Source organism: Ambystoma mexicanum, chromosome 3p (assembly GCF_040938575.1).
Source record: "Ambystoma mexicanum isolate Mex_15411 chromosome 3p, UKY_AmexF1_1, whole genome shotgun sequence".
Taxonomy (NCBI): domain Eukaryota; kingdom Metazoa; phylum Chordata; class Amphibia; order Caudata; family Ambystomatidae; genus Ambystoma; species Ambystoma mexicanum.
Window position 1 is genome coordinate 1085934201 of NC_090925.1, and position 12382 is coordinate 1085946582.

At 46.8% G+C, this 12382-nt stretch overlaps 1 protein-coding gene across 3 annotated transcripts in view; it reads right to left on the reverse strand.

Moving 5' to 3' along the window:
• The window catches only part of SH3RF2 (SH3 domain containing ring finger 2), a 274927-nt gene that overhangs the window by 57087 nt on the left and 205458 nt on the right, over positions 1-12382 (reverse strand). For all 3 annotated transcript variants that reach the window (XM_069652450.1, XM_069652447.1, XM_069652448.1), the window contains exon 6: positions 11486-11580. In XM_069652450.1, the coding sequence (XP_069508551.1) occupies positions 11486-11580 (95 nt within the window). The remainder of the gene's footprint in view (positions 1-11485; positions 11581-12382) is intronic.

Genomic DNA, 12382 nt, shown 5'->3' on the forward strand with positions numbered 1-12382 from the left:
CTACAGAGCGCCTGCAAGAATGCGCCGGGACCTGTAACCAACAGACCAAGACAACATGAAAGAAGGAGGAGCTCACGACTCAGCCCTCCCACGGGAAGGGGGGAAGAAGAACAAATAGGACCAAAACGAGAAGACAGGACCCGAAGGAACTCGTATGCAAGAGAAGACAGAAAATCATCAGACGGGTCCAGACGATCTCAGAGGAGAAGATTTGTCCACTACATTGAAATGAGATCCCCGTCCAGCAGTGAATCTCAGTCATCAGAGGAAGACCAACGGAAGAAGAGGTATGTGTGGGCGCTCAACAATGCCACGGCCACCCAACACAGTCCCACACTCACATTACAAGTTAACAACACCCCGCTTGAATTCCTCATCGACACGGGGACAACATTATAAGTGAACAGGCATACAAATCGCTGGTCAGCCCCCCGAAAATCAGAAAAGCCACGGTGGACATCTACCCATACGCCGCCACCACCCCATCTCTGCATGGTGTGTGCACAAATCACACGCGGCAAAGATTCCTCTACACATCCTAAAGACTGAAGCCAACAGTGGGTGCATTCTCAGTTTCAAGACGGCCGTCGAAATGGGTTTGGTGAACATACTGTATCAACTCAAGGCCCACAAATACTTTGCCAGACCTGATGCGATAGAACAAACATTTCCAAACCTATTCAAAGGGCTGGGCAAACTGAAACATAGGAAGGTACAACTGCACATAAACCCGGACATACCACCAGTTGCCCAACACTATCGAGGGATACCCATGAACATTCATAACCAAGTTGAAGAAGAACTAAACAAGCTCATCCAACTCAACGTCATCGAACCAGTATCAGGTCCCACGCCATGGGTGTCCCCCATTGTTCCGTCCCCAAAAAGTCACCCGATGGATCTATACGCTTGTGCGTAGACATGAGGAGGGCAAACGAAGCTATTGAGAGGGAGAGACATCAGGTGCCCCAGATAACTGATATGATCCACCTCCTCCATGGGGCTCAAGTCTTCTTCAAACTGGATCTCACAACAGGATGCCACCAGATTGAAATTGCACCCGAATCCAGATACATAACGATGTTCGTCACACACCTGGGCTTCTTCCAGTACAAAAGGCTTAGTTTCGGGATATCCTCTGCAGCCGAAATTTTTCAAGAAGAAATACACAGAGTCATCCGGCACGTACCGAACTGCCTAAACTACTCCGACGATGTTCTGGTCTATGGGAAGACGAAGGAAGAGCATGACACCGCTCTTCATAGAGTGTGTGATGCGCTAGAAGCGGCGGGATTAACACTGAATAAAGCCAAATGTGAATTTGGGAAAGGCTTGTTACGTTTTTCGGTCATATATTCTCTAGCAAAGGAATGCGGCTGGACCCGGACAAAGTGGCTGCCCTCAACTCAGACGCACCCCCAACCACCGCGACCGAGCTCAGGTCGTTCCTTGGACTGGCCAGCTACTGCTCCAGGTACCTTAAGGACTATGCTACGATCCGCAACCCCCTGCGTCTACTAATGCGAAAGGACCAACCCTACACATGGTCCACGGACTGTCAGAGGGCATTCAAGGAGATATGGGACGCCATCACAAGAGCGGAGGACATGGCTTACTTTGATGCCAAACGACACATGGAAGTAATCGTCGACGCCAGCCCCATTGGCCTGGGTGCCATACTAACACAAATAGACCCTCAGGCACACACGAACGTATATGTAGTGGCATATGCCAGCAGGAGCCTAACCCCCAGAGAACAAGCGTACTCACAAGCAGAAAAGGAAAGCTTGGCGGTAGTATGGGCATGCAAGTACTTCCACCTCTTCCTGTATGGCAAGGAGTTCACCGTAATAATGGATCATCAGGCCCTACTCACAATCTACAGAGATCCAAAATCAAGAATGCCCCTGAGAATAGCCAGATGGGGCCTACGTCTACAGGATTACAAATTCACCATCAAGCACCGCCCGGGCAAAGAAGACAACCCGGCGGACTATCTGTCTCGACACCCCACTGGACCCGCCAGCCCTCAACCATCCATTGCAGATGAATATCTCAACTACGTTGTCCATCACCTGCAACTGCTGCCCGTAGGATGGGCAGACGTAATCACACAATCGGAGCAGGACCCAGCGCTACGCATCATACGCCACTGCATACAAGAAGAAAGGAGAGCACATATGCGGCAGCAAGCGAGGCAGGAATCGGAGGATGTCCAAGAAGATGTCAAACACATAGACCAAGTCTGAGATGAACTCTCCATAGTCGATGAACACGTAGTATTAAAAGGGTGCAAAGTACTCCTCCCGAAATCGCTACAAGCCTGCATGATACATGTCACGCACGAAAGTAGCCACCAAAAGGCTACTAAGGTAGAAAGTGTGGTTCCCCAGACTGGACGCAATGGTAGAAGACATAGTGGGCAAATGCCCGACGTGCGCACAAGTGGCACCACCCCCACATCCAAATCCGTTACACATGTCACCCCTACCAGGACACGTGTGGGAGGAACTAGCGGTAGACTTCTTTGGACCGCTGAGAGACGGCACGTATGTACTGGTGCTAATAGACGAACACTCAAGATTCCCAGAGGCTCAAATTGTCAACAGCACCGCTGCCTCGAACGTCATCCCAGCACTAGACCGCATGTTGTCCACGTATGGAATACCCAAGATCATAAAGTCGGACAACGGAGCACCATTCATGAGTCAGGACTTCGAGAACTTTTCAAAGTACATGGGGTTCCAACACCGTAGGATATCGCCCAGATGGCCTGAGCCGAATGGCATGGTTGAAAGATTCATGTCCAACATTAAACAAACTCTACAAATAGCAGCCATACTCAATAAACCTTTTGAACAAGCACTTTTCAGTTCCTCAGGGATTATCGACACACCCCTCATAGCACGACAGGAATATGCACGGCTGACTTGATGTTCAGGCGACCGGTCCAAACAAGGCTACCGGAAGACACCCACTCAGCAGAGGCCACACCGCTAGAACAGGAGGCCCGAGCCAAAGATGACACAGCAAAATCCAAGATGAAAGAGACTTCTGACCATAAAAGGAAAGCTCAAGAGACAAACATCGATCCAGGGGACCAAGTGTGGATGCGACAGCTGAAGCAAATAAAGGAGGACGCCACGTTCGCAAAAGAATCGCTGACTGTAACACAGAGGAAAGGAACGATGGTCACAGCACAAAGGATGGACAAATCCTCAGTGACTCGGAACGTATCACACTTCAAGCCTCGGACAACACACCCACAAGACGTACAGGACAGAGCTGAAGACAGTGGCGATGACAGAGGGTGGGACGGCCCCTATCTGGGAGATGGTGAGGCCTCTGACAGTGAAGACAGCATAATACAACACGAAGAGACTGGGTGGACCCCGCGAAGGTCAGGCCGGCCACAGAGAAGCCGGATAAAACCTCACAGACTCATTGAGGAAATGGAGTGAAAAGGGGCAAGGACCTCGCACGCTAAAAAGGGGGGAGATGTCATGTTGTTCCTATGGGCATACCGCCTGTCCACCTTGTTAGGTGGGCGGACCGCCGTTGCGGTCCTTCTTCCCGCCACACGGGAAGTGACGTTGGGGATGGGAGGGGTTTGAGGGATTTCGGCAGTTCATGCCTGGCAGTTAATAAAGCAGGTTATCTCCCGCGTGATATGTGCCTCTGTCGGTTTGAGGACCGAGCAAAACCTTACAATAACACTGGATACCATATATTACAGGGTCAGCGTTAGCGACCCGGTTGTTATGGTTACGTTGACTTTCCCATAAAAAGAGCAGTTTTTGGGTGGCTTATAACTTTGGTGCCATTTGACAAATCCACACAAAACATTGCAAAAAAATATAGACCTGACTGAATTCTTTTGCAAAGTTTCCTGCGGTTTCGTCCACTGGAGGGGCATGTTTCTAAGTGGGGGGGGGGTCCCAAAGTTTTTAAAATCTAGATAGACTTGAATGTGAAACAAATTTTCCTTGTGGCTATAATCTGAGCTGCTGGACTTACTACTTGCACCAAACTTGCACAAGAAGAGGCAGCCTGGTCCCAAAAGCATGCTTTTGAGAATGTGGTGTCAATCCGTACTGCAGATTTTAAAAACATGGCCAAAACATAGGTCCAAAAAATGAGTGTTACCTCAGTTCAGTCTGAGAGCTCACTTCCTGATTTGATGTCCGAACAAGTCTCTGGACCAATCAGGAAGCAGCGTATTGTTCGTGGATATCACATAAAGGCGCTGATTGTTCAATTGTGCGGTGTGGCAAACATTTTGAAATGGACACCATGCTGGATTCGTGAACTGCGCCCGTAGTTCGCGAATGTCACAGTAACAAATATGAAAAAACACATTACACTTGTGTTAGAAATGAAACAATGTCTGAGGAGGTGAGGGGTACTGAGGATGGAGTGGAATATGTCCGGAAAAGGCTCAAAATCGGTAATTTTCTTCTCTCTGAAATCCGCGAACATCTCAGATGTTTGGGGACATTGCTGGGATGTTTGTAAACTTGACAAATGTTCAAGGACACACATGCATATATCACAGGATCTGCGGTAGCGACCCTGTAGTTATGGTTTACATATGTATATACATATATATACACATTACAGGGTCGGCAAAGAACAGTTTTTTTGGTGGCTTATAACTTTGGCGCCGTTCAACAAATCCACACAAAACTTTGCAAACACAATATAGACCCGGTTTTGAATATCTTTGCTAAGTTTGCTACAGTTTCATTAAGGGGGGCAAGATTGTAGAGGGATTCAAAAATGTTTCAAAATTTGGATGGGTAGACTTAAATGGGAACACACATTTTGCTTGCGGCTACAACCCGAATGGCTGTACGGATTTGCACCAAACATATGTGGGGAGCTTCGGCCAGGTCCCAATAGCATGCTTTTGCAAATCTGAAGTTAATCCGTCCTGTTTTTAATTTTTTCAAATGTGCCAAAACTTAAGTACAAAAAAATTGTGATATAACTTTGGTGAATGCAGCATCGCCTGTGGTCATGGCGAATGGCCAGATTGTCCGGGACATGCCAATCTGGCCACTGGCCATGGCCACCGAGGGATAAGCTATGGGGTTAAAGTGGGCACTGGGCCTGGCCTCCGTCAATGCATAATGTCTACTCTGAGATGGATAGCAGGGCCTGCAACATGGCTGAAGCCCTTTCCCCAGGGATTGCAAACAGTGGCCCATGGTCCCATTATTGGGAAATAGTGATAAATAGTGGCAACTGGGCCAGGATAAAGGCCATGGACAATGTTTACTGTGTGGTTATTCGTGGGGCAGGCAACATGGCTAAATCACATGGCCCAGGGATTGTAGCCAGTGGCCATGGCTGCAAGTCATGGGCAGATGCCACTGTCCTACAATTGGACTAAAGTGGCTACTGGGCATAGCTGCCGGGCAGGACCAATCTCTATTATGGGTTGCCTTGCAGGGCCGGCAACGACTCAGAATCCTATGCCCCATGGTCTGTGGTCATGGCCACAAGCCATGGACAGTGGCCCACAAAACCATTATGTTATAGTGCGATTTGCACCAGGCTGCAGGCTAGGTTAAGCCGTTGCTGTGGGTGGCCTGGTGAGGCTGGGTCATGGTTGAGCCTCATGCTCTAGGCATTTTACCCAGAGTGACACACGCCAGTATGCGCTGCAGAAAATATGTTGGTGAAAGGAGAGTTTTAGTTCTTTCCGGAGGCGGCCACTGGATTATTCCACAACCTCTGTGATGTTCCCTACCTCGCCATTCATCCGTCTGGTCCGACGCACTCTGCTGGACACACCTTGGATGCTCTCATCTCCTCAGACATTCCTATCTCCAACCCTGTCACTACGCCTCTCTCCTGGTCTGACCATTCCATCCTGTCTTCTCATCTGGATCTCTTTGGTCCCCTGGCTAAGCCTCTGCCTGCACGACCGGTCTCCTTCTTTGTCATTCGACCGATGAAGCGAGTACCAGTTGCTGCCTTTGCTGCCATCTTAATTTCTCCTCTCACTCCTGCCACAGACTCCCACACTGACTCTGCCCTTGCTAATCTTCACCTTTCTATCACCAACACTCTGGATATCCTTGCCAATGTCATAGGTATCCGAATGAAGCCTGCCACTAAACACAACACCTAGTATGACTCCGACCTAGCCTCTCTGAAATGCAAGTGCAGAGTGGCTGAGAGGAAGTGGAGTGCATCAGACACTTCCTCTGACAAACTGGCCTGTCGCCTGCTCCAAAGGCAATACAGACTCTCCATTCGCCCGAAGAAGAGGGCTCACATCCAAGCCCGCATCTCTGGGGCCACTGACAACTCTGGCAAACTATTTATAATCTGCACTGGAACTCACCAATGCTTCTGCAAGCTCCATATCACCCTGCCACCCCTGACCCTCTGAACATCTCTGACCTCCCACTTCCTTTCCAAAACTCAAGACATTCTGTCCTCACTCTCCTCTTTCCCCCTCACTCCCCAGCTGTCATTCCTCCATTTAGTCCCCTCTCCCCTTCCCTACTTACTCTCCTCCTTCTCTCCCATAGCACCGGATGAGGTTTCTAGACTAGTCCTCTCTATGAAAGTCTCCTCCAAACACAGGCTCCCCTGCTCCTCTATAACTATCCAGAACAACATTCCTCCCTTGTGCCTTCCCTGGCTGATTCCTGTAACCACGCCTTTGCCACCGGCACCTTCCCTCTTCCCCTCAAGCACTCCCTTGTGCACCCTCTCTGTAAAAAAGCCCTCCTCTAACCCCTCCTGCCCTGCCAACTATTGCCCTATCTCCATCACCCCCTTCCTGGGAAAACTCCTGGAGAAGCTGGCTACTTCCCAACTGACCTAACACACTGAATCTGTCGGCTGTTTCCACAATCACCAGTCTGGCTTCAGAGCTGCCAGAGGCTCGGAAACTGCTCTACTGAACACCAGTGACGACTTGCTCTCTAATTTTGATTCTAACTCTTCATCTGTTCTAATCATCCTTGATCTTTCCTCTGCCTTTGACACAGTCAATCATGCCATCCTGTCAAATCGGCTCTGTGACACCCTGGACATCACAGGCCTGGCACTGGACTTTTTGACCTCCATCCTCTTCAACCGGCCTTCCCAGGTTTAACTTGGCCCTTTTCTCTACCATTATCACACTCTCCACCTGTGGTGTCTCTCAAGGCTCCATCCTCTCGCCGTAGCTTTTCAAGGTAGATTTTCAACATCTAACTTGCCCCTTTGGCCCACTTGATCCCTTCCTTCTCTACTCACTTCCAGTGTTATGCAGACGACACGCAGCTCTCCTTCAAGCTTCCCTCCTCTTCCTCCTCTCTAATCACTGACTGTCTGACTGCTATCCAGTCATGGTGTGCTGCCAATGATCTCTGCCTTATCCTTTTCATTGGGACCCCAGCTCCCACCTTCCCTCCCTCCCTCTGGCCGCCCTCTATGGGTCCCCTCCCCTAACCCTCTTGTGAGGCAAAAAACCGTGATGTCATCTTTGATTCCTCACTCGCCTTCTCTCCTCATTGCCAAGAAGGCCCACTATGAGCTGCACCTCCACAGAGGTATTCTCCATTTCCTCACCTTCCCCCAGAAACTCAATGTCTCCGGAGCTTTGGTCCTCTCTAGGCTTGACTACCGTGTAGCCTCTTCCTCAGTCTTCCTTCTTCCTCCCTTCGTCCCTTTCAACTAATCTAGAATAGAACTGCAAGACTTATTCTTGGCATCAAGCCCAGGGACCACATCTCTCCAGCCCTAATTTCTCTCCACTGGCTCCCGGTTGCTGCTAGGATCAAATTCAAGACTCTCTGCATCGTCCGCAAGGCTTTCTGGGACTTGGACCCCGCTACATCGAACTCTATCCCCCTAAATACCTCCAGACTCAAGCCCTTTGATTTTCTAGGTCCAACTCTACAAATCAAACGCTTCTCTAAGCAAAGAGTAGGGGTATATGTCTCTCCTCCACAGGAGCCGCCCTCTGGAATGGTCTCCCTGCCCCTCTCAGGCTTGAGCCAGATCTTCTTAAGTACCGGAATCTCCTCAAGACCCTCCTTTTGTCCTCCTCCTTCACTCTTCCCCTCCCCTGCTAATACCTTCTCCTGCCTCATTGACTGGCTGCCTGGTTCCCTCTGAGTACTATAGGGCTCCAGTCCCACACCACACAGCCCCCACCTTCCCTGCATTCCATGGCACTTGCCCTCTGGCCTCCCCTTAGCACTTGCACCTCCCCTCTTTACCTTTTTCCCTTTCCACCTTTGCACTTGTTTTTCGCAGACTGTCACCCCTCCTCCCCCGCCACCACCCTGCCTCGCCCCCACCCTCCCTCACACTTCTTGTTCTGCACTTGCACAATCTGAATGTCACAAGGCCAAGTAGGACCGTTATTGTATCTTTCTCCCGTTTCCCCCCCCTTCTTTGTCTTGTGGTGCCTTGAAACACCATTTGTTATATCTTACAGATATCCAATAAATAAATAAATAAAATATATGTTAAAAGTTGAATTATTGGTAACTTACATACAGTGCTGGCACACCATGAAACTTCCTTAGTTATAAAAACCATTGAAAATCAGTGAAAATACTTTGTTAAAGGGACAATATGGTTAGGTTTCGCTAATAAAAACCTTTGAAATTCAGAGAAAAACCTTTAAGGCATGTTGTGGTTGCAGCGTAAAATTGAAAAGTGAAAGAAATTTGCCAGTTATGGTAAGCTGTGCAACCATAACTCATGCCCCCATCATGCACTGCTCAGACTAACACCCAGGGCATCAAAGATGATATCACAAATGGCATCACTGATGACATCAAATTTCCTCGAAAGTTCATTTTGTTTATTGACAGTAAAGCAGTTTAAGCATTACCGCATTGAAAATATGACAATCATAATTTGAAGGTACTATATAAGTAGCCCTGTCACTTTGAAGAATATCTTTAAGTTAATTTCCTTAGAGTGTGGCCAGAGCTCATGGTGCACACACATGGAACCATGAGCAGGACCCAGGTAGATAATACAATTTGCAACCCTCATATGTGCTGACTGACTCTAGCATTCGTTTCCCACTTACAAGATGTTACCTGTCTGTGCTTTTCCGCATACATATCTAGTATTTCTTGTATACTTAACCCTTGGCTCCAGGTTTAACATTACTCAGGGTTCTGGTAGGCTTGGAACTGTAATTCAACTGACCAAATCTACCAGATAAAGAATGCTCTACTTCCATGATCCACGCTGCAGCCATTGCCTATATTAATGTATTTTTAGATTGCTATATCATCAACAGAACTTCAGTAGACAGTTTCTGTTTGAACACGTGCATTTTGTGATACATGGACTAGTTCATGAGAGGCCTATCACCCTTCATACATTGATAGCAATACCCTAAACACAACTCTTTGTAAGCACTTTCTGTCAGGATTGTTACAAATGAGTGTTGTCATATGGGATGTCATGAGTGATTTCATCAATGATGCCATCTTTGATGTCATCTTGGATGTCCTAGGTGTTAGTGTGAGTAGTGCAAGGTGGGTGCACAAGTTAAAATTGCATCGCTTACCATAACTGATGAATTTCTTTGGTTTTTTGATTTTGCACTGCAACCATAACGTGCCTTCAACAACATTGTTTCTCTGAATATATGTTCAGTGGAAAAACTTTAGTTAAGACACAGATAAGGTGAACCAATTACATGCAACAAAGGCCATGACATTCGGTGAGTGTTGGTAGTGATGACAACCTTAAATCGGAGGCCCCCCTTGATGTCAATACTGAAGGTATCTGTGAGCTCATGGGGTAAGTAATGGCGAGACTCTGAGTTAAGGTTGTCCTTACTCCCAATAACTGTCAAATGTAATGGCTGTGTTTACATTGAATGGATTCACCTTAACAGTGTCTTAACTAAGGGTGTTTCATTGAATGCCAAGGGTTTTGTCGTGCTATATCTTACCCCACCAGTAGGAGAAAATAACCATAGCATTCCACCGTGGCAATTGCTCACTGTTCCCCATTTCAGTGGCCATGGCCACAGCCTCCAGCCATGGCCACTGGCCCCTTTGCACCCATTAAAGTATATGACCATGGCCCTTGCCCCCTGACCCCTTTACATCAATTAAGGTACAAGACTATGGCCCACTGGGATGGGCCATGGCCTCTGGCCACTTTGCCCTTCATTGCTAGCAATGGCCTTTAGCTGTGCCCTTCGCAACAATTATGGTAAAATACTGTGGTTATTGGCCACTCTGCCCCCCCCCCTTAGGGTAGTTAACCATTTTCCACTAGCCATTGTAGTAAAAGACTGTGGCCCATTAAGGTAAAAGATTGGCAGTGCTTTTTTTACACCTTTTCATTCATTCCCATAAAATCTTCCCATGGCACTGTCGATTTATTACCACAGGAATGGTTCTCGCGAGGATACGTGTTTAGATTCTCACAAAAAAAATTAAGCTCCTTTATAAGCCCCCCCTGTAACTCTACATATGCACCCCCCTCCCTTTGGGTCTCCCCATATCCTCCTGAAGTCAATCTGTGACCAGCTCCATTTTTTATATCGTTTTCTGCACATTTCTCACGGTGACGCAATTCTGTTGCTGCGGTAATCTCGCTCTTTACCCATGGGAACCCTGCAAGATTCCTGTAGTAAAACTAAAACCATCTGTCTAAAAAAATCCCTCTCAAAGTGTCAAATGTACCATTTGGCGCTCTTTCACCCACCCCAGACTTACCCTGATTTGAGCACTTTTCCCGTTCACCTTCTTGTGGGATTATCGTGGGAATGCTCGCATCGAACAAAAATAAATTGTATTTTCTTTCATGAAAAGGCTCTGTGCTGCAACGCACCATGGGAGATGTATACACTTTTTCTCTGTCAAATTTTTAAGAAACTATAAATGGATTTTCACAAAAACACAAAAATAACATCTGCACCGTTTTAAACCTAACTAGTTTCGTGTTTGTTGCCAACGGTCTCTGCGCCTGTTCAAAGGATGCCATTTATGATATGATAGGTTATTTATAACGCGCTTAATACCCAGAGGTTTCTAAGCGCGGTCCCGGGATCGAACCTGTGTTGCTTGGTTGATGAATTTGCCCCAAATGCAGTGCAATATTAAAAGTCAATGGTTCATATGTTTCACCTTAACTATAAATATACATGTATGCACATATTGATACAAGGTTGTCCGGATCTACTGTTTTGTTTTCGGTAGGTGCGCCAGGGAATGGTCTGCACGTCCTTAATTTTCCCTGTGTCTTCCTTTGGTTGGTATTATTTCACATGTTGATATTCAGTGCACAATCCTTAGAGACAGTTAACGTGAATAAGTTCAATGCAACAAAACCCTGAAATTCCATGAAAACATTGAGTTTAAGGGACGTCAAGTTGCTGGCTGGGAGCTATGCCCCTGCAAGTATGAAAACTATGAACATGCACCAAGCTAAAGGATGCTGTCATGAGACCCAGGCTTTGCAATGCATGATGCCTGCTGCAGGTTTCACTTACATGTTAGCGGATATGTGCTGCTGTGAATTAAGGAAGGCTGTCACAGTTGTCAAGTGTCCCAGGGACTGAAGAGGTGCCGAACAGGAAGTGTTTACCTGAAGAGAAAAAAGAAGAGGACCTGATTAATAAGATGTGGAACAAGTCATGTGGGAGTCTCTTTTAGCAACAGGGCAATTTGATATGTTTTAGTTATTTTGTCTACTTATTTCCCTTCCTTTTGAATATGTGGATGTTTTAATGTGTTTAGCTTTTTATGATATGATAAAAAAATGTGATATATTTACTCTTTTCTTTATTTGTGTGATTGTTATATTGCACGTAATATTGTAAAGTTCATTATTTCAGCTAGAACAATAACATTAAAATAAAAAAAAAGATATGTGACCTTTGCTCTTCTTTTTTTATTATGTTGTGTAATATTTTCTGCAAACCATAAATGCAACTATAAAAAAAAAATACAAATGTGAAGGGTTTAAGTTAAAGAGCAAAGAGAGTTATTGGAAACTAGAACAAGCAGTATTGGGTTCAAGGTAAGTGGCAAAGCAGATAAGCTAACAATAGACAAGCGACGGAGGGCAGGCCTCGTAGGATTATCCGTCAGTACGTTAGCAAGACAGGGACATTGGATGAGGTCCAGAGGATTGAAATGCCTCCTTAAAGATGGAAATTGCTGGATTATAGTCACACGGAGCCGCCCAATAGGAAGAAGAAAAAGATGGCACCCAACCGGTGTCACAAGTGAGGGCAGTGGACGTGTCTATCAGAATTTGATGGAATATGGAATCCCGCCTCACAATTCAGGTGCCTATGGTTATGGGGGAGGTTTTAAGGACCAATACCCACCTCAAAGTAAATGTGTACCCCAATCGTGGAAAAGCAGACCCACATTGTACTGGG